The 25653-nt window shown below is 41.6% G+C and overlaps 1 protein-coding gene across 2 annotated transcripts in view; it reads left to right on the top strand.

Moving 5' to 3' along the window:
* LOC106591915 (F-box/WD repeat-containing protein 7) overlaps positions 1-25653 on the top strand; it is an 85750-nt gene that overhangs the window by 10906 nt on the left and 49191 nt on the right. For both annotated transcript variants that reach the window (XM_045721402.1, XM_045721403.1), the window contains exons 4-5: positions 1367-1490; positions 7627-7763. In XM_045721402.1, coding sequence (XP_045577358.1) covers positions 1367-1490; positions 7627-7763 — 261 coding nt within the window. The remainder of the gene's footprint in view (positions 1-1366; positions 1491-7626; positions 7764-25653) is intronic.

Here is a 25653-nt window from a genome sequence, read left to right on the forward strand (position 1 = left end):
CTTCTAGGCAGAGTTGCGAAGAAAAAAGCCATATCTCAGACTGGCCAATAAAAAGAAAAGATTAAGATGGGAAAAAGACACTGGACAGAGGAACTGCTCTGCCTAGAGCGGCATCCTGGTGCTTTGACACCTGCCTAGCCAAGGCCAGCATCCAGGAGGCCCCCTCTTCACTGTTGACGTTGAGACTGGTGTTTTGTGGGTAATATTTAATGAAGCTGCCAGTTGAGGACTTGTGAGGCATCTGTTTCTCAGTTTGTTTTATTGCTTTGTTAATCAGGACAACAGTTTTCAGCTGTGCTAACATAATTGCAAAAGGGTTTTCTAATGATCAATTAGCCTTTTTATAATGATAAACTTGGATTAGCTAACACAACGTGCCATTGGAACACAGGAGTGATGGTTGCTGATAATGGGCCTCTGTTCGCCTATGTAGATATTCCATTAAAAATCAGCCGTTTCCAGCTACAATAGTCATTTACAACATTAACAATGTCTACGCTGTATTTCTGATCAATTTGATGTTATTTTAATGGACAGAAAAAAATTCAGCTTTTCTTTTAAAAAACAAAGACATTTCTAAGTGACCTCAAACTTTTGAACGGTAGTGTAGATGTGATTGTTGTTAAATGGTGATAGGTCAGTGATATGACTGTGTTTCTCTCCTGTAGTTGGCCCTGTAGTTGGCCCTGTAGTTGGCCCTGTAGTTGGCCCTGTAGTTGGCCCTGTAGTTGGCCCTGTAGTTGGTTTAACTGTGTCTCTCCTGTAGTTGGCCCTGTAGTTGGCCCTGTAGTTGGCCCTGTAGTTGGCCCTGTAGTTGGCCCTGTAGTTGGCCCTGTAGTTGGTATGACTGTGTGTTTCTCTCCTGTAGTTGGCCCTGTAGTTGGCCCTGTAGTTGGCCCTGTAGTTGGTATGACTGTGTGTTTCTCTCCTGTAGTTGGCCCTGTAGTTGGCCCTGTAGTTGGTATGACTGTGTGTTTCTCTCCTGTAGTTGGCCCTGTAGTTGGCCCTGTAGTTGGCCCTGTAGTTGGTATGACTGTGTGTTTCTCTCCTGTAGTTGGCCCTGTAGTTGGCCCTGTAGTTGGCCCTGTAGTTGGCCCTGTAGTTGGTATGACTGTGTGTTTCTCTCCTGTAGTTGGCCCTGTAGTTGGCCCTGTAGTTGGCCCTGTAGTTGGTATGACTGTGTGTTTCTCTCCTGTAGTTGGCCCTGTAGTTGGCCCTGTAGTTGGTCCTGTAGTTGGTGTGACTGTGTGTTTCTCTCCTGTAGTTGGCCCTGTAGTTGGCCCTGTAGTTGGCCCTGTAGTTGGCCCTGTAGTTGGCCCTGTAGTTGGTCCTGTAGTTGGTGTGACTGTGTGTTTCTCTCCTGTAGTTGGCCCTGTATGTCCTGACCTTCCTGGAGCCCAGGGATCTGATGCAGGCTGCTCAGACCTGTTCCTATTGGAGGATACTGGCTGAGGACAACATGCTGTGGAGGGAGAAGGGTAGAGAGGAGGGTAGGTACCACACACACACACACACACACACACACACACATACATACATACATACATACATACATACATGCATACATACATACATACATACATACATACATACATACATACATACATACATACATACATACATACATACATACATACATACATACATACATACACACACACACACACACACACACACACACACACACACACACACACACACACACACACACACACACACACACACACACACATACACACACGCATGCATGCATAGAGGGTACATACCACACACACAGAGAGGAGGGTACAACTCACGCATGTCACATGTGCAACCAGAGGGGAAAAACAATTCTAGACCACCTTTTCTCCAGACACAGAGATTTTTTTTTACATTTTACATTTTAGTCATTTAGCAGACGCTCTTATCCAGAGCGACTTACAGTAGTGAATGCATACATTTCATACAATTTCATACATTTATTTTTTTTCTGTGCCGGCCCCCGTGGGAATCGAACCCACAACCCTGGCGTTGCAAACACCATGCTCTACCAACTGAGCTACTGAGCTCTCCCTCGCCCTCCATTTGGCAAATCTGACCATAATTCTATTCTCCTGATTACAAGCAACAACTAAAGCAGGAAGTACCAGTGACTCGCTCAATACGGAAGTGGTCAGATGATGCGGATGCTACGCTACAGGACTGTTTTGCTAGCACAGACTGGAATATGTTCCGGGATTCATCCAATGGCATTGAGGAGTACACCACCTCAGTCACCGGCTTCATCAATAAGTGCATCGATGATGTCGTCCCCATCGTGACTGTACGTACATATCCCAACCAGAAGCCATGGATTACAGGCAACATCGAGCTAAAGTGTAGAGCTGCCTCTTTCAAGGAGCGGGACACTAATCCGGACACTTATAAGAAATCCCGCTATGCCCTCAGATGAACCATCAAACAGGCAAAGCATCAATAATTAATTAAGAAGATTAAGATTGAATCGTACTACACCGGCTCTGACAGGGCTTGAAAACTATTACAGACTACAAAGGGAAACCCAGACACGATCTATCCAGTGACGCACACGCCTAACAGACGAGTTAAATGCCTTTTATGCTCTCTTCGAGGCAAGCAACACTGAAGCATGCATGAGAGCACCAGCTGTTCTGGATGACTGTGTGACAATGCTCTCGGTAGCTGATGTGAACAAAACCTTTAATAAGCCGCTGGGCCAGACGGATTACCAGGACGTGTACTCAGACCGTGCGCGGACTAACTGGCAAGTGTCTTCACTGACATGGTCAACCTCTCCCTGACTGAGTCTGTAATACCTACATGTTTCAAGCAGACCATCATAGTCCTTGTGCCCAATAACATCAAGGTAACCTGCCTAAATGACTACCGACCCGTAGCACTCGCGTCTGTAGCCATGAAGTGCTTTGAAAGGCTGGTCATGGCTCACATCAACAGCATCATCCCGGAAACACTGAACCCACTCCGATTTGTATACCGCCCTAACAGATCCACAGATGATGCAATCTTTATTGTGCTCCACACCACCCTTTTCCACCTGGACAAAAGGAACACCTATGTGAGAATGCTGTTCATTGACTACAGCTCAGCGTTCAACACCATAGTACCCACAAAGCTCATCAATAAGCTAAGGATCCTGGGACTAAACACCTCCCTCTGCAACTGGATCCTGGACTTCCTGATGGGCCGCTCCCAGGTGGTAGGGGTAGGTTACAACACATCCGGCACGCTGACCGTGCTCAGTCCCCTCCTGTACTCCCTGTTCACCCATGACTACATGGCCAGGCACGACTCCAACACCATCATTAAGTTTGCTGACGACACAACAGTGGTAGGCCTGATCACCGACAACGATGAGACAGCCTATAGGGAGGAGGTCAGAGACCTGGTCGTGTGGTGCCAGGACAACAACCTCTCCCTCAATGTGAGCAAGACAAAGGAGCTGATCGTGGACTACAGGAAAAGGAGGGACTGAGCACGCCCCCATTCTCATCGACGGGGCTGTAGTGGAGCAGGTTGAGAGCTTCAAGTTCCTTGGTGTCCACTTCACCAACGATCTATCTATCTATAGAATGCCTTTGTGTGTTTTGGACCAGTCATGAAGAGGCACAAAAAAACCTTTTCCCCCTAAGGAGACTGAATAGATTTGGCGTCCCCAGATCCTCAAAAAGTTCTACAGCTGCACCATCGGGAGCATCCTTACCGGTTGCATCACCGCCTGGTGTGGCAACTGCTCGGCATCTGACCGTAAGGCGCTACAGAGGGTAGCCCGTACGGCCCAGTACATCACTGAGGCCAAGCTTCCTGCAATCCAAGACCTATATAATTGGCGGTGTCAGAAGAAAGCCCATAAAATTGTCAGACTCCAGTCACCCAAGTCATAGACTGTTTTCTCTGCTACCACACGGCACGCGGTACCAGAGCACCAAGTCTAGGACCAAAAGGCTCCTTATCAGCTTCTATCCCCAAGCCATAAGACTGATGAACAATTAATCAAATGGCTACCCATTCGCTGTTTATTATCTTTGCATAGTCACTTCACCCCCACCTATATGTACATATTACCTCTAACCTGTACCCCTGCACATTGACTCTGTACTGGTACCCCCTGTATATAGCCTCCACATTGACTCTGTACCGGTACCCCCTGTATATAGCCTCCACATTGACTCTGTACTGGTACCCCCCTGTATATAGCCTCCACATTGACTCTGTACCGGTACCCCCTGTATATAGCCTCCACATTGACTCTGTACCGTAATACCCTGTATATAGCCTCCACATTGACTCTGTACCGTAATACCCTGTATATAGCCTCCACATTGACTCTGTACCGTAATACCCTGTATATAGCCTCCACATTGACTCTGTACCGTAATACCCTGTATATAGCCTCCACATTGACTCGGTACCGGTACCCCCTGTATATAGCCTTCACATTGACTCGGTACCGGTACCCCCTGTATATAGCCTCCACATTGACTCGGTACCGGTACCCCCTGTATATAGCCTCCACATTGACTCGGTACCGGTACCCCCTGTATATAGCCTCCACATTGACTCGGTACCGGTACCCCCTGTATATAGCCTCCACATTGACTCTGTACCGGTACCCCCTGTATATAGCCTCCACATTGACTCTGTACCGGTACCCCCTGTATATAGCCTCCACATTGACTCTTTACCGTAATACCCTGTATATAGCCTCCACATTGACTCTGTACCGTAATACCCTGTATATAGCCTCCACATTGACTCTGTACCGTAATACCCTGTATATAGCCTCCACATTGACTCTGTACCGTAATACCCTGTATATAGCCTCCACATTGACTCTGTACCGTAATACCCTGTATATAGCCTCCACATTGACTCTGTACCGTAATACCCTGTATATAGCCTCCACATTGACTCTGTACTGTAATACCCTGTATATAGCCTCCACATTGACTCTGTACCGGTACCCCCTGTATATAGCCTCGTTATTGTTATTTTTATTGTTACTTTGTATTATTTTTTACTTTGATTTATTTGCTAAATATTTTCTTAACTCTTCTTGAACTGCATTGTTGGTTAAGGACTTGTAAGTAAGCATTTCACAGTAAGGTCTACACTTGTTGTATTTGGCGCATGTGACAAATAAAGTTTGATTTGATTTAACCATGTGTATGTGACCAATAAAATGTAATTTTGATTTGATGTAATCTTTACTAACAGGTCACATAGTTAGCTAGCTAAGCAGATAGCTAACTTGCTTATTGCATGCATTTCCGGGCACGTCGACACGAGCATTATTATCAGTGAATTGTACGATCATTTTGTTTTGTTGAGTGAGAGGTTATTTTCCTGGCACCACTCTGCCAGGGCCCTCACCACCTCCCTGTTGGCTGTCTCATTGTTGGTAATCAGGCCTATCACTCTTGTGTCGTCGGCCAACTTGATGATTGAGTTGGAGACTTGCGTGGTCGTGTGTGAACAGGGAGTTCAGGAGGGGGAGGAGCACGCACCCTTGTGGGGTCCCAGTGTTGAGGATCAGCGTGGAGGAGGTGTCGTTGCCTACCTTCACCACTTGGGGTCGGCCTGCAATGTGGTTGGCTTTTCCTTTATAATTCATGATTTTTCTGGATTCCTCGCCACTTACGTCTCGTTTCTGAACCTTTTGAATTGTGACTCTACTCTGTAATGTCGTTTCTCTCCTTGATTGCCTTTACGAAGGTCATAGCTGGTCTGTTTGTACACGTCCGTGTTCCCAGTCACCTTGCCTTGGTAAAATGTGGTGGTTCGCGCTTTTCAGCTTGGCGCGTAAGCTGTCATCTGTACACGGTTTTTGCTTTGGATAAATTGTACTCGTCACAGTGGGAACAACATCTTCTATGAACCAAGTCATCAAGTCAGTGTATATGTCGATACTATTCTGAGGCGACCCCGAACATTTTGCAGTCTGCGTGATCAAAATAATCTTGAAGCATAGATTCCGGTTGGTCAGACCAATGTTGAACAGTCCTTACCAAGGGAACTTCCTGTTTAAGTTTCTGCCTATAGTTCGAGAGGAGCGGAATGGAGGCATAATCTGATTTTGTCGAAGGTAGGGCGGCAGAGGGCCATGTTGCCATCCCATAAGGGATAGTAGCAATCATCAAGGGTCCGTGTAGCACAGGAGGTGTGTTGATAGAATCTCGGTAGCATTTTCCTCAGATTTCTTTTATTAAAGTCTCCACATGCAATAAATATATAATTTCTCTGGAAGGAGATCCTCGCCCTGAGCTCGTCAACTTTATTGTCCAGGGACTGACCGTTAGAGTAATATACTCGGAATCGGTGGATGGTATGCACTCCGCTGAAGTCTGATTAGGACCCCAGTCCTTCTACGTCCGGCGTTGGCGTTTTGGTGCAAACCCCCCCCCCCGGGATGAATAGAGCTGCATCGGGAAGGTCAAACAACGGATCCACGTCAGGGAAGTCGAATTTCTGCTCAGATTTCTGTTGAATGACTGCCGATCTAATTAATACCCCCCCCCCAAAAAAAAAAAAAATTCCGGCAGTAAGTAATAATTTTTAATTTTTTTTTAGGTTCTGAGCAAATCATTTAAGAAATAACAAACAAAAAAAAGACAAAATACTGCGAAATTTGGCAGGGCGATTTGTGTTTGTTGGCACCATCTAGAAAGATCTAGCAAGATGGCACACACACACACACACACACACACACACACACACACACACACACACACCTCTGACTGACCACTCATCCACTCTGCAGGGCATCAGCTCTCATTGTGTCTGTCTGTGAGTAGCACTGGGCTCTCTGCCTGTCAGATGGATTTATCGCTAACATTACACCCATACCAATACATTAGCAGCTAGCGATAGCTTTAGCATTACATTACTCCCATACCAATGAGCTTAGTGGCTAGCGATAGCGATAGCTTTAGCATTACATTACTCCCATACCCAATGCGTTAGCAGCTAGCAATAGCTTTTAGCATTACATTAAACCCATACCATTGAGCTAGCGATAGCAAAGATGCTTGATGTCTCTCTCTCTGTCTCTCTCTCTCTCTCTTGGTAATGTTATTTATTTAACTATATTTCTCTGTAGGTATCGAGGAGCCCCTGGTTGTCAACAATAATGTTATTGCTACCACCCCCATATCTGTGTGTTAATGTTTCTATGAAGCATAGAAATAGATCACATAGAACAGACGTAGAATTGCTTTCAATGAGAGTGACAGATTCTACCTCATGACAGATCTATTACACACATTTTATATGTGAATTTGGTCAGGTCACATCAAAAAGTGACATATATATATATATAATGTTATTTAACCCCTGTGTTTTATGTCAGTAATAATGTTATTTAACCCTGTTTTATGTCAGTAATAATGTTGTTTAACCCTGTTTTATGTCATTAATACTGTTACTTAACCTCTGTGTTTTATGTCAGTAATAATGTTACTTAACCCTGTTTTATGTCATTAATACTGTTATTTAACCCCTGTGTTATATGTCATTAATACTGTTACTTAACCCTGTTTTATGTCAGTAATACTGTTGTTTAACCCTGTTTTATGTCAGTAATACTGTTACTTAACCCCTGTGTTTAACCAGGTATTGAAGAGCCCCTGGTTGTGAAGAGAAGAAAGACTCTTAAACCTGGTTTCCTCCACTCACCCTGGAAGAGTGCCTACGTACAACAGCACCATATAGAGAGCAACTGGAGGACTGGAGATATCACCTCGCCTAAGGTATTATATAGAGAGGACTGGAGATATCACCTCGCCTAAGGTATTATATAGAGAGGACTGGAGATATCACCTCGCCTAAGGTATTATATAGAGAGGACTGGAGATATCACCTCACCTAAGGTATTATATAGAGAGGACTGGAGATATCACCTCGCCTAAGGTATTATATAGAGAGGACTGGAGATATCACCTCGCCTAAGGTATTATATAGAGAGGACTGGAGATATCACCTCGCCTAAGGTATTATATAGGGAGGACTGGAGATATCACCTCGCCTAAGGTATTATATAGAGAGGAATGGAGATATCACCTCGCCTAAGGTATTATATAGAGAGGACTGGAGATATCACCTCGCCTAAGGTATTATATAGAGAGGACTGGAGATATCACCTCACCTAAGGTATTATATAGAGAGGACTGAAGATATCACCTCGCCTAAGGTATTATATAGAGAGGACTGGAGATATCACCTCACCTAAGGTATTATATAACACATAGAGAGGACTGGAGATATCACCTCACCTAAGGTATTATATAACACATAGAGAGGACTGGAGATATCACCTCACCTAAGGTATTATATAGAGAGGACTGGAGATATCACCTCGCCTAAGGTATTATATAGAGAGGACTGGAGATATCACCTCGCCTAAGGTATTATATAGAGAGGACTGGAGATATCACCTCGCCTAAGGTATTATATAGCGAGGACTGGAGATATCACCTCACCTAAGGTATTATATAGAGAGGACTGGAGATATCGCCTCGCCTATGGTATTATATAGAGAGGACTGGAGATATCACCTCACCTAAGGTATTATATAGAGAGGACTGGAGATATCACCTCGCCTAAGGTATTATATAGAGAGGACTGGAGATATCACCTCGCCTAAGGTATTATATAGAGAGGACTGGAGATATCACCTCACCTAAGGTATTATATAGGGAGGACTGGAGATATCACCTCGCCTAAGGTATTATATAGAGAGGACTGGAGATATCACCTCGCCTAAGGTATTATATAACACATAGAGAGGACTGGAGATATCACCTCGCCTAAGGTATTATATAACACATAGAGAGGACTGGAGATATCGCCTCGCCTAAGGTATTATATAGAGAGGACTGGAGATATCACCTCACCTAAGGTATTATATAGGGAGGACTGGAGATATCACCTCACCTAAGGTATTATATAACATATAGAGGACTGGAAATATCACCTCACCTAAGGTATTACATAGAGAGGACTGGAGATATCACCTCACCTAAGGTATTATATAACACATAGAGAGGACTGGAGATATCACCTCACCTAAGGTATTATATAGAGAGGACTGGAGATATCACCTCACCTAAGGTATTATATAACATAGAGGACTGGAGATATCACCTCACCTAAGGTATTATATAACATAGAGGACTGGAAATATCACCTCACCTAAGGTATTATATAACATAGAGGACTGGAGATATCACCTCACCTAAGGTATTATATAACATAGAGGACTGGAGATATCACTTCGCCTAAGGTATTATATAGAGAGGACTGGAGATATCACCTCACCTAAGGTATTATATAGAGAGGACTGGAGATATCACCTCGCCTAAGGTATTATATAGAGAGGACTGGAGATATCACCTCACCTAAGGTATTATATAGGGAGGACTGGAGATATCACCTCGCCTAAGGTATTATATAGAGAGGACTGGAGATATCACCTCACCTAAGGTATTATATAGAGAGGACTGGAGATATCACCTCACCTAAGGTATTATATAGAGAGGACTGGAGATATCACCTCGCCTAAGGTATTATATAGAGAGGACTGGAGATATCACCTCGCCTAAGGTATTATATAGAGAGGACTGGAGATATCACCTCACCTAAGGTATTATATAACATATAGAGAGGACTGGAGATATCACCTCACCTAAGGTATTATATAGAGAGGACTGGAGATATCACCTCACCTAAGGTATTATATAACATAGAGGACTGGAGATATCACCTCACCTAAGGTATTATATAACATAGAGGACTGGAAATATCACCTCACCTAAGGTATTATATAGAGAGGACTGGAGATATCACCTCACCTAAGGTATTATATAGAGAGGACTGGAGATATCACCTCACCTAAGGTATTATATAGAGAGGACTGGAGATATCACCTCACCTAAGGTATTATATAGAGAGGACTGGAGATATCACCTCACCTAAGGTATTATGTAGAGAGGACTGGAGATATCACCACACCTAAGGTATTATATAGGGAGGACTGGAGATATCACCTCACCTAAGGTATTATATAACACATAGAGAGGACTGGAGATATCACCTCGCCTAAGGTATTATATAGAGAGGACTGGAGATATCACCTCGCCTAAGGTATTATATAGGGAGGACTGGAGATATCACCTCACCTAAGGTATTATATAACACATAGAGAGGACAGGAGATATCACCTCGCCTAAGGTATTATATAGAGAGGACTGGAGATATCACCTCGCCTAAGGTATTATATAGAGAGGACTGGAGATATCACCTCGCCTAAGGTATTATATAGAGAGGACTGGAGATATCACCTCGCCTAAGGTATTATATAGAGAGGACTGGAGATATCACCTCGCCTAAGGTATTATATAGAGAGGACTGGAGATATCACCTCGCCTAAGGTATTATATAACACATAGAGAGGACTGGAGATATCACTTCGCCTAAGGTATTATATAGAGAGGACTGGAGATATCACCTCGCCTAAGGTATTATATAACACATAGAGAGGACTGGAGATATCACTTCGCCTAAGGTATTATATAGAGAGGACTGGAGATATCACCTCACCTAAGGTATTATATAGAGAGGACTGGAGATATCACCTCACCTAAGGTATTATATAGAGAGGACTGGAGATATCACCTCGCCTAAGGTATTATATAGAGAGGACTGGAGATATCACCTCACCTAAGGTATTATATAGCGAGGACTGGAGATATCACCTTGCCTAAGGTATTATATAACATAGAGGACTGGAGATATCACCTCACCTAAGGTATTATATAGAGAAGACTGGAGATATCACCTCACCTAAGGTATTATATAGGGAGGACTGGAGATATCACCTCACCTAAGGTATTATATAACATATAGAGGACTGGAAATATCACCTCACCTAAGGTATTATATAGCGAGGACTGGAGATATCACCTCACCTAAGGTATTATATAGAGAGGACTGGAGATATCACCTCACCTAAGGTATTATATAACACATAGAGAGGACTGGAGATATCACCTCACCTAAGGTATTATATAGGGAGGACTGGAGATATCACCTCACCTAAGGTATTATATAACATATAGAGGACTGGAAATATCACCTCACCTAAGGTATTATATAGCGAGGACTGGAGATATCACCTCACCTAAGGTATTATATAGAGAGGACTGGAGATATCACCTCACCTAAGGTATTATATAACACATAGAGAGGACTGGAGATATCACCTCACCTAAGGTATTATATAGAGAGGACTGGAGATATCACCTCACCTAAGGTATTATATAGGGAGGACTGGAGATATCACCTCACCTAAGGTATTATATAACATATAGAGGACTGGAAATATCACCTCACCTAAGGTATTATATAGAGAGGACTGGAGATATCACCTCACCTAAGGTATTATATAGCGAGGACTGGAGATATCACCTCACGTAAGGTATTATATAGGGAGGACTGGAGATATCACCTCACCTAAGGTATTATATAACACATAGAGAGGACTGGAGATATCACCTCACCTAAGGTATTATATAGAGAGGACTGGAGATATCACCTCACCTAAGGTATTATATAGGGAGGACTGGAGATATCACCTCACCTAAGGTATTATATAACATATAGAGGACTGGAAATATCACCTCACCTAAGGTATTATATAGAGAGGACTGGAGATATCACCTCACCTAAGGTATTATATAGAGAGGACTGGAGATATCACCTCACGTAAGGTATTATATAGGGAGGACTGGAGATATCACCTCACCTAAGGTATTATATAGAGAGGACTGGAGATATCACCTCACCTAAGGTATTATATAGAGAGGACTGGAGCGATCACCTCGCCTAAGGTATTATATAGAGAGGACTGGAGATATCACCTCACCTAAGGTATTATATAGGGAGGACTGGAGATATCACCTCACCTAAGGTATTATATAACATATAGAGGACTGGAAATATCACCTCACCTAAGGTATTATATAGAGAGGACTGGAGATATCACCTCACCTAAGGTATTATATAGAGAGGACTGGAGATATCACCTCACGTAAGGTATTATATAGGGAGGACTGGAGATATCACCTCACCTAAGGTATTATATAGAGAGGACTGGAGATATCACCTCACCTAAGGTATTATATAGAGAGGACTGGAGCGATCACCTCGCCTAAGGTATTATATAACACATAGAGAGGACTGGAGATATCACCTCACCTAAGGTATTATATAGAGAGGACTGGAGATATCACCTCACCTAAGGTATTATATAGGGAGGACTGGAGATATCACCTCACCTAAGGTATTATATAACACATAGAGAGGACTGGAGATATCACCTCACCTAAGGTATTATATAACACATAGAGAGGACTGGAGATATCACCTCACCTAAGGTATTATATAACACATAGAGAGGACTGGAGATATCACCTCACCTAAGGTATTATATAGAGAGGACTGGAGATATCACCTCGCCTAAGGTATTATATAACACATAGAGAGGACTGGAGATATCACCTCACCTAAGGTATTATATAACATAGAGGACTGGAGATATCACCTCACCTAAGGTATTATATAGAGAGGACTGGAGATATCACCTCACCTAAGGTATTATATAACACATAGAGAGGACTGGAGATATCACCTCACCTAAGGTATTATATAGGGAGGACTGGAGATATCACCTCACCTAAGGTATTATATAACATATAGAGGACTGGAAATATCACCTCACCTAAGGTATTATATAGCGAGGACTGGAGATATCACCTCACCTAAGGTATTATATAGAGAGGACTGGAGATATCACCTCACCTAAGGTATTATATAACACATAGAGAGGACTGGAGATATCACCTCACCTAAGGTATTATATAGAGAGGACTGGAGATATCACCTCACCTAAGGTATTATATAGAGAGGACTGGAGATATCACCTCACGTAAGGTATTATATAGGGAGGACTGGAGATATCACCTCACCTAAGGTATTATATAACATATAGAGGACTGGAAATATCACCTCACCTAAGGTATTATATAGAGAGGACTGGAGATATCACCTCACCTAAGGTATTATATAGAGAGGACTGGAGATATCACCTCACGTAAGGTATTATATAGGGAGGACTGGAGATATCACCTCACCTAAGGTATTATATAGAGAGGACTGGAGATATCACCTCACCTAAGGTATTATATAGAGAGGACTGGAGCGATCACCTCGCCTAAGGTATTATATAACACATAGAGAGGACTGGAGATATCACCTCACCTAAGGTATTATATAGAGAGGACTGGAGATATCACCTCACCTAAGGTATTATATAGGGAGGACTGGAGATATCACCTCACCTAAGGTATTATATAACACATAGAGAGGACTGGAGATATCACCTCACCTAAGGTATTATATAACATAGAGGACTGGAAATATCACCTCACCTAAGGTATTATATAGAGAGGACTGGAGATATCACTTCGCCTAAGGTATTATATAGAGAGGACTGGAGATATCACCTCACCTAAGGTATTATATAGAGAGAAATGGAGATATCACCTCACCTAAGGTATTATATAACATAGAGGACTGGAAATATCACCTCACCTAAGGTATTATATAGAGAGGACTGGAGATATCACTTCGCCTAAGGTATTATATAGAGAGGACTGGAGATATCACCTCACCTAAGGTATTATATAGCGAGGACTGGAGATATCACCTCACCTAAGGTATTATATAACACATAGAGAGGACTGGAGATATCACCTCACCTAAGGTATTATATAGAGAGGACTGGAGATATCACCTCGCCTAAGGTATTATATAGAGAGGACTGGAGATATCACCTCACCTAAGGTATTATATAGAGAGGACTGGAGATATCACCTCACCTAAGGTATTATATAGAGAGGACTGGAGATATCACCTCACCTAAGGTATTATATAACACATAGAGAGGACTGGAGATATCGCCTCGCCTAAGGTATTATATAGAGAGGACTGGAGATATCACCTCACCTAAGGTATTATATAACATATAGAGGACTGGAAATATCACCTCACCTAAGGTATTACATAGAGAGGACTGGAGATATCACCTCACCTAAGGTATTATATAGAGAGGACTGGAGATATCACCTCACCTAAGGTATTATATAGAGAGGACTGGAGATATCATCTCACCTAAGGTATTATATAGAGAGGACTGGAGATATCACCTCACCTAAGGTATTATATAGAGAGGACTGGAGATATCACCTCACCTAAGGTATTATATAGAGAGGACTGGAGCGATCACCTCGCCTAAGGTATTATATAGAGAGGACTGGAGATATCACCTCACCTAAGGTATTATATAACACATAGAGAGGACTGGAGATATCACCTCACCTAAGGTATTATATAGGGGGGACTGGAGATATCACCTCACCTAAGGTATTATATAGGGAGGACTGGAGATATCACCTCACCTAAGGTATTATATAGAGAGGACTGGAGATATCACCTCACCTAAGGTATTATATATAAAGAGGACTGGAGATATCACCTCGCCTAAGGTATTATATAGAGAGGACTGGAGATATCACCTCGCCTAACGTATTATATAGGGAGGACTGGAGATATCACCTCACCTAAGGTATTATATAACACATAGAGAGGACTGGAGATATCACCTCGCCTAAGGTATTATATAGAGAGGACTGGAGATATCACCTCGCCTAAGGTATTATATAGAGAGGACTGGAGATATCACCTCGCCTAAGGTATTATATAGAGAGGACTGGAGATATCACCTCGCCTAAGGTATTATATAGAGAGGACTGGAGATATCACCTCGCCTAAGGTATTATATAGAGAGGACTGGAGATATCACCTCGCCTAAGGTATTATATAACACATAGAGAGGACTGGAGATATCACTTCGCCTAAGGTATTATATAGAGAGGACTGGAGATATCACCTCGCCTAAGGTATTATATAACACATAGAGAGGACTGGAGATATCACTTCGCCTAAGGTATTATATAGAGAGGACTGGAGATATCACCTCACCTAAGGTATTATATAACACATAGAGAGGACTGGAGATATCACCTCACCTAAGGTATTATATAGAGAGGACTGGAGATATCACCTCGCCTAAGGTATTATATAGAGAGGACTGGAGATATCACCTCGCCTAAGGTATTATATAGAGAGGACTGGAGATATCACCTCACCTAAGGTATTATATAACATATAGAGAGGACTGGAGATATCACCTCACCTAAGGTATTATATAGAGAGGACTGGAGATATCACCTCACCTAAGGTATTATATAACATAGAGGACTGGAGATATCACCTCACCTAAGGTATTATATAACATAGAGGACTGGAAATATCACCTCACCTAAGGTATTATATAACATAGAGGACTGGAGATATCACCTCACCTAAGGTATTATATAACATAGAGGACTGGAGATATCACTTCGCCTAAGGTATTATATAGAGAGGACTGGAGATATCACCTCGCCTAAGGTATTATATAACACATAGAGAGGACTGGAGATATCACTTCGCCTAAGGTATTATATAGAGAGGACTGGAGATATCACCTCACCTAAGGTATTATATAACACATAGAGAGGACTGGAGATATCACCTCACCTAAGGTATTATATAGAGAGGACTGGAGATATCACCTCGCCTAAGGTATTATATAGAGAGGACTGGAGATATCACCTCGCCTAAGGTATTATATAGAGAGGACTGGAGATATCACCTCACCTAAGGTATTATATAACATATAGAGAGGACTGGAGATATCACCTCACCTAAGGTATTATATAGAGAGGACTGGAGATATCACCTCACCTAAGGTATTATATAACATAGAGGACTGGAGATATCACCTCACCTAAGGTATTATATAACATAGAGGACTGGAAATATCACCTCACCTAAGGTATTATATAACATAGAGGACTGGAGATATCACCTCACCTAAGGTATTATATAACATAGAGGACTGGAGATATCACTTCGCCTAAGGTATTATATAGAGAGGACTGGAGATATCACCTCACCTAAGGTATTATATAGAGAGGACTGGAGATATCACCTCACCTAAGGTATTATATAGAGAGGACTGGAGATATCACCTCGCCTAAGGTATTATATAGAGAGGACTGGAGATATCACCTCACCTAAGGTATTATATAGCGAGGACTGGAGATATCACCTCGCCTAAGGTATTATATAACATAGAGGACTGGAGATATCACCTCACCTAAGGTATTATATAGAGAGGACTGGAGATATCACCTCACCTAAGGTATTATATAGGGAGGACTGGAGATATCACCTCACCTAAGGTATTATATAACATATAGAGGACTGGAAATATCACCTCACCTAAGGTATTATATAGCGAGGACTGGAGATATCACCTCACCTAAGGTATTATATAGAGAGGACTGGAGATATCACCTCACCTAAGGTATTATATAACACATAGAGAGGACTGGAGATATCACCTCACCTAAGGTATTATATAGGGAGGACTGGAGATATCACCTCACCTAAGGTATTATATAACATATAGAGGACTGGAAATATCACCTCACCTAAGGTATTATATAGCGAGGACTGGAGATATCACCTCACCTAAGGTATTATATAGAGAGGACTGGAGATATCACCTCACCTAAGGTATTATATAACACATAGAGAGGACTGGAGATATCACCTCACCTAAGGTATTATATAGAGAGGACTGGAGATATCACCTCACCTAAGGTATTATATAGGGAGGACTGGAGATATCACCTCACCTAAGGTATTATATAACATATAGAGGACTGGAAATATCACCTCACCTAAGGTATTATATAGAGAGGACTGGAGATATCACCTCACCTAAGGTATTATATAGAGAGGACTGGAGATATCACCTCACGTAAGGTATTATATAGGGAGGACTGGAGATATCACCTCACCTAAGGTATTATATAGAGAGGACTGGAGATATCACCTCACCTAAGGTATTATATAGAGAGGACTGGAGCGATCACCTCGCCTAAGGTATTATATAGAGAGGACTGGAGATATCACCTCACCTAAGGTATTATATAGGGAGGACTGGAGATATCACCTCACCTAAGGTATTATATAACATATAGAGGACTGGAAATATCACCTCACCTAAGGTATTATATAGAGAGGACTGGAGATATCACCTCACCTAAGGTATTATATAGAGAGGACTGGAGATATCACCTCACGTAAGGTATTATATAGGGAGGACTGGAGATATCACCTCTCCTAAGGTATTATATAGAGAGGACTGGAGATATCACCTCACCTAAGGTATTATATAGAGAGGACTGGAGCGATCACCTCGCCTAAGGTATTATATAACACATAGAGAGGACTGGAGATATCACCTCACCTAAGGTATTATATAGAGAGGACTGGAGATATCACCTCACCTAAGGTATTATATAGGGAGGACTGGAGATATCACCTCACCTAAGGTATTATATAACACATAGAGAGGACTGGAGATATCACCTCACCTAAGGTATTATATAACACATAGAGAGGACTGGAGATATCACCTCACCTAAGGTATTATATAGAGAGGACTGGAGATATCACCTCGCCTAAGGTATTATATAACACATAGAGAGGACTGGAGATATCACCTCACCTAAGGTATTATATAACATAGAGGACTGGAGATATCACCTCACCTAAGGTATTATATAGAGAGGACTGGAGATATCACCTCACCTAAGGTATTATATAACACATAGAGAGGACTGGAGATATCACCTCACCTAAGGTATTATATAGGGAGGACTGGAGATATCACCTCACCTAAGGTATTATATAACATATAGAGGACTGGAAATATCACCTCACCTAAGGTATTATATAGCGAGGACTGGAGATATCACCTCACCTAAGGTATTATATAGAGAGGACTGGAGATATCACCTCACCTAAGGTATTATATAACACATAGAGAGGACTGGAGATATCACCTCACCTAAGGTATTATATAGAGAGGACTGGAGATATCACCTCACCTAAGGTATTATATAGAGAGGACTGGAGATATCACCTCACGTAAGGTATTATATAGGGAGGACTGGAGATATCACCTCACCTAAGGTATTATATAACATATAGAGGACTGGAAATATCACCTCACCTAAGGTATTATATAGAGAGGACTGGAGATATCACCTCACCTAAGGTATTATATAGAGAGGACTGGAGATATCACCTCACGTAAGGTATTATATAGGGAGGACTGGAGATATCACCTCACCTAAGGTATTATATAGAGAGGACTGGAGATATCACCTCACCTAAGGTATTATATAGAGAGGACTGGAGCGATCACCTCGCCTAAGGTATTATATAACACATAGAGAGGACTGGAGATATCACCTCACCTAAGGTATTATATAGAGAGGACTGGAGATATCACCTCACCTAAGGTATTATATAGGGAGGACTGGAGATATCACCTCACCTAAGGTATTATATAACACATAGAGAGGACTGGAGATATCACCTCACCTAAGGTATTATATAACATAGAGGACTGGAAATATCACCTCACCTAAGGTATTATATAGAGAGGACTGGAGATATCACTTCGCCTAAGGTATTATATAGAGAGGACTGGAGATATCACCTCACCTAAGGTATTATATAGCGAGGACTGGAGATATCACCTCACCTAAGGTATTATATAACACATAGAGAGGACTGGAGATATCACCTCACCTAAGGTATTATATAGAGAGGACTGGAGATATCACCTCGCCTAAGGTATTATATAGAGAGGACTGGAGATATCACCTCACCTAAGGTATTATATAGAGAGGACTGGAGATATCACCTCGCCTAAGGTATTATATAGAGAGGACTGGAGATATCACCTCGCCTAAGGTATTATATAGAGAGGACTGGAGATATCACCTCACCTAAGGTATTATATAGAGAGGACTGGAGATATCACCTCACCTAAGGTATTATATAGAGAGGACTGGAGATATCACCTCACCTAAGGTATTATATAGCGAGGACTGGAGATATCACCTCACCTAAGGTATTATATAGAGAGGACTGGAGATATCACCTCACCTAAGGTATTATATAGAGAGGACTGGAGATATCACCTCACCTAAGGTATTATATAACACATAGAGAGGACTGGAGATATCGCCTCGCCTAAGGTATTATATAGAGAGGACTGGAGATATCACCTCACCTAAGGTATTATATAACATATAGAGGACTGGAAATATCACCTCACCTAAGGTATTACATAGAGAGGACTGGAGATATCACCTCACCTAAGGTATTATATAGAGAGGACTGGAGATATCACCTCACCTAAGGTATTATATAGAGAGGACTGGAGATATCATCTCACCTAAGGTATTATATAGAGAGGACTGGAGATATCACCTCACCTAAGGTATTATATAGAGAGGACTGGAGCGATCACCTCGCCTAAGGTATTATATAGAGAGGACTGGAGATATCACCTCACCTAAGGTATTATATAACACATAGAGAGGACTGGAGATATCACCTCACCTAAGGTATTATATAGGGAGGACTGGAGATATCACCTCACCTAAGGTATTATATAGGGAGGACTGGAGATATCACCTCACCTAAGGTATTATATAGAGAGGACTGGAGATATCACCTCACCTAAGGTATTATATATAAAGAGGACTGGAGATATCACCTCGCCTAAGGTATTATATAGAGAGGACTGGAGATATCACCTCGCCTAAGGTATTATATAGAGAGGACTGGAGATATCACCTCACCTAATGTATTATATAGAGAGGACTGGAGATATCACCTCACCTAAGGTATTATATAACACACAGAGAGGACGGGAGATATCACCTCACCTAAGGTATTATATAGAGAGGACTGGAGATATCACCTCACCTAAGGTATTATATAGAGAGGACTGGAGATATCACCTTACCTAAGGTATTATATAGAGACGACTGGAGATATCACCTCACCTAAGGTATTATATAGAGAGGACTGGAGATATCACCTCGCCTAAGGTATTATATAGAGAGGACTGGAGATATCACCTCACCTAAGGTATTATATAGGGAGGACTGTAGATATCACCTCGCCTAAGGTATTATATAGAGAGGACTGGAGATATCACCTCGCCTAAGGTATTATATAACACATAGAGAGGACTGGAGATATCACCTCACCTAAGGTATTATATAACATAGAGGACTGGAAATATCACCTCACCTAAGGTATTATATAGGGAGGACTGGAGATATCACCTCACCTAAGGTATTATATAACATATAGAGGACTGGAAATATCACCTCACCTAAGGTATTATATAGCGAGGACTGGAGATATCACCTCACCTAAGGTATTATATAGAGAGGACTGGAGATATCACCTCGCCTAAGGTATTATATAGAGAGGACTGGAGATATCACCTCACCTAAGGTATTATATAGGGAGGACTGGAGATATCACCTCGCCTAAGGTATTATATAGAGAGGACTGGAGATATCACCTCGCCTAAGGTATTATATAACACATAGAGAGGACTGGAGATATCACCTCACCTAAGGTATTATATAACATAGAGGACTGGAAATATCACCTCACCTAAGGTATTATATAGGGAGGACTGGAGATATCACCTCACCTAAGGTATTATATAACATATAGAGGACTGGAAATATCACCTCACCTAAGGTATTATATAGCGAGGACTGGAGATATCACCTCACCTAAGGTATTATATAGAGAGGACTGGAGATATCACCTCACCTAAGGTATTATATAACACATAGAGAGGACTGGAGATATCACCTCACCTAAGGTATTATATAGAGAGGACTGGAGATATCACCTCACGTAAGGTATTATATAGGGAGGACTGGAGATATCACCTCACCTAAGGTATTATATAACATATAGAGGACTGGAAATATCCACTCACCTAAGGTATTATATAGAGAGGACTGGAGATATCACCTCACCTAAGGTATTATATAGAGAGGACTGGAGATATCACCTCACCTAAGGTATTATATAGAGAGGACTGGAGATATCACCTCGCCTAAGGTATTATATAGAGAGGACTGGAGATATCACCTCACCTAATGTATTATATAGAGAGGACTGGAGATATCACCTCACCTAAGGTATTATATAACACACAGAGAGGACGGGAGATATCACCTCACCTAAGGTATTATATAGAGAGGACTGGAGATATCACCTCACCTAAGGTATTATATAGAGAGGACTGGAGATATCACCTTACCTAAGGTATTATATAGAGACGACTGGAGATATCACCTCACCTAAGGTATTATATAGAGAGGACTGGAGATATCACCTCGCCTAAGGTATTATATAGAGAGGACTGGAGATATCACCTCACCTAAGGTATTATATAGGGAGGACTGGAGATATCACCTCGCCTAAGGTATTATATAGAGAGGACTGGAGATATCACCTCGCCTAAGGTATTATATAACACATAGAGAGGACTGGAGATATCACCTCACCTAAGGTATTATATAACATAGAGGACTGGAAATATCACCTCACCTAAGGTATTATATAGGGAGGACTGGAGATATCACCTCACCTAAGGTATTATATAACATATAGAGGACTGGAAATATCACCTCACCTAAGGTATTATATAGCGAGGACTGGAGATATCACCTCACCTAAGGTATTATATAGAGAGGACTGGAGATATCACCTCGCCTAAGGTATTATATAGAGAGGACTGGAGATATCACCTCACCTAAGGTATTATATAGGGAGGACTGGAGATATCACCTCGCCTAAGGTATTATATAGAGAGGACTGGAGATATCACCTCGCCTAAGGTATTATATAACACATAGAGAGGACTGGAGATATCACCTCACCTAAGGTATTATATAACATAGAGGACTGGAAATATCACCTCACCTAAGGTATTATATAGGGAGGACTGGAGATATCACCTCACCTAAGGTATTATATAACATATAGAGGACTGGAAATATCACCTCACCTAAGGTATTATATTGCGAGGACTGGAGATATCACCTCACCTAAGGTATTATATAGAGAGGACTGGAGATATCACCTCACCTAAGGTATTATATAACACATAGAGAGGACTGGAGATATCACCTCACCTAAGGTATTATATAGAGAGGACTGGAGATATCACCTCACGTAAGGTATTATATAGGGAGGACTGGAGATATCACCTCACCTAAGGTATTATATAACATATAGAGGACTGGAAATATCCACTCACCTAAGGTATTATATAGAGAGGACTGGAGATATCACCTCACCTAAGGTATTATATAGAGAGGACTGGAGATATCACCTCACGTAAGGTATTATATAGGGAGGACTGGAGATATCACCTCACCTAAGGTATTATATAGAGAGGACTGGAGATATCACCTCACCTAAGGTATTATATAGAGAGGACTGGAGCGATCACCTCGCCTAAGGTATTATATAACACATAGAGAGGACTGGAGATATCACCTCACCTAAGGTATTATATAGAGAGGACTGGAGATATCACCTCACCTAAGGTATTATATAGGGAGGACTGGAGATATCACCTCACCTAAGGTATTATATAACACATAGAGAGGACTGGAGATATCACCTCACCTAAGGTATTATATAACACATAGAGAGGACTGGAGATATCACCTCACCTAAGGTATTATATAGAGAGGACTGGAGATATCACCTCGCCTAAGGTATTATATAACACATAGAGAGGACTGGAGATATCACCTCACCTAAGGTATTATATAACATAGAGGACTGGAAATATCACCTCACCTAAGGTATTATATAACATAGAGGACTGGAGATATCACTTCGCCTAAGGTATTATATAGAGAGGACTGGAGATATCACCTCGCCTAAGGTATTATATAGAGAGGACTGGAGATATCACCTCACCTAAGGTATTATATAACACATAGAGGACTGGAGATATCACCTCACCTAAGGTATTATATAGAGAGGAATGGAGATATCACCTCACCTAAGGTATTATATAACACATAGAGAGGACTGGAGATATCACCTCACCTAAGGTATTATATAGCGAGGACTGGAGATATCACCTCACCTAAGGTATTATATAACACATAGAGAGGACTGGAGATATCACCTCACCTAAGGTATTATATAGAGAGGACTGGAGATATCACCTCGCCTAAGGTATTATATAGAGAGGACTGGAGATATCACCTCACCTAAGGTATTATATAGAGAGGACTGGAGATATCACCTCGCCTAAGGTATTATATAGAGAGGACTGGAGATATCACCTCGCCTAAGGTATTATATAGAGAGGACTGGAGATATCACCTCACCTAAGGTATTATATAGAGAGGACTGGAGATATCACCTCACCTAAGGTATTATATAGAGAGGACTGGAGATATCACCTCACCTAAGGTATTATATAGCGAGGACTGGAGATATCACCTCACCTAAGGTATTATATAGAGAGGACTGGAGATATCACCTCACCTAAGGTATTATATAGAGAGGACTGGAGATATCACCTCACCTAAGGTATTATATAACACATAGAGAGGACTGGAGATATCGCCTCGCCTAAGGTATTATATAGAGAGGACTGGAGATATCACCTCACCTAAGGTATTATATAACATATAGAGGACTGGAAATATCACCTCACCTAAGGTATTACATAGAGAGGACTGGAGATATCACCTCACCTAAGGTATTATATAGAGAGGACTGGAGATATCACCTCACCTAAGGTATTATATAGAGAGGACTGGAGATATCATCTCACCTAAGGTATTATATAGAGAGGACTGGAGATATCACCTCACCTAAGGTATTATATAGAGAGGACTGGAGATATCACCTCACCTAAGGTATTATATAGAGAGGACTGGAGCGATCACCTCGCCTAAGGTATTATATAGAGAGGACTGGAGATATCACCTCACCTAAGGTATTATATAGGGAGGACTGGAGATATCACCTCACGTAAGGTATTATATAGGGAGGACTGGAGATATCACCTCACCTAAGGTATTATATAACATATAGAGGACTGGAAATATCCACTCACCTAAGGTATTATATAGAGAGGACTGGAGATATCACCTCACCTAAGGTATTATATAGAGAGGACTGGAGATATCACCTCACGTAAGGTATTATATAGGGAGGACTGGAGATATCACCTCACCTAAGGTATTATATAGAGAGGACTGGAGATATCACCTCACCTAAGGTATTATATAGAGAGGACTGGAGCGATCACCTCGCCTAAGGTATTATATAACACATAGAGAGGACTGGAGATATCACCTCACCTAAGGTATTATATAGAGAGGACTGGAGATATCACCTCACCTAAGGTATTATATAGGGAGGACTGGAGATATCACCTCACCTAAGGTATTATATAACACATAGAGAGGACTGGAGATATCACCTCACCTAAGGTATTATATAACACATAGAGAGGACTGGAGATATCACCTCACCTAAGGTATTATATAGAGAGGACTGGAGATATCACCTCGCCTAAGGTATTATATAACACATAGAGAGGACTGGAGATATCACCTCACCTAAGGTATTATATAACATAGAGGACTGGAAATATCACCTCACCTAAGGTATTATATAACATAGAGGACTGGAGATATCACTTCGCCTAAGGTATTATATAGAGAGGACTGGAGATATCACCTCGCCTAAGGTATTATATAGAGAGGACTGGAGATATCACCTCACCTAAGGTATTATATAACACATAGAGGACTGGAGATATCACCTCACCTAAGGTATTATATAGAGAGGAATGGAGATATCACCTCACCTAAGGTATTATATAACACATAGAGAGGACTGGAGATATCACCTCACCTAAGGTATTATATAGCGAGGACTGGAGATATCACCTCACCTAAGGTATTATATAACACATAGAGAGGACTGGAGATATCACCTCACCTAAGGTATTATATAAGAGGACTGGAGATATCACCTCGCCTAAGGTATTATATAGAGAGGACTGGAGATATCACCTCACCTAAGGTATTATATAGAGAGGACTGGAGATATCACCTCGCCTAAGGTATTATATAGAGAGGACTGGAGATATCACCTCGCCTAAGGTATTATATAGAGAGGACTGGAGATATCACCTCACCTAAGGTATTATATAGAGAGGACTGGAGATATCACCTCACCTAAGGTATTATATAGAGAGGACTGGAGATATCACCTCACCTAAGGTATTATATAGCGAGGACTGGAGATATCACCTCACCTAAGGTATTATATAGAGAGGACTGGAGATATCACCTCACCTAAGGTATTATATAGAGAGGACTGGAGATATCACCTCACCTAAGGTATTATATAACACATAGAGAGGACTGGAGATATCGCCTCGCCTAAGGTATTATATAGAGAGGACTGGAGATATCACCTCACCTAAGGTATTATATAACATATAGAGGACTGGAAATATCA

Source organism: Salmo salar, chromosome ssa07, assembly GCF_905237065.1.
Source record: "Salmo salar chromosome ssa07, Ssal_v3.1, whole genome shotgun sequence".
NCBI classification, from domain to species: Eukaryota; Metazoa; Chordata; class Actinopteri; order Salmoniformes; family Salmonidae; genus Salmo; species Salmo salar.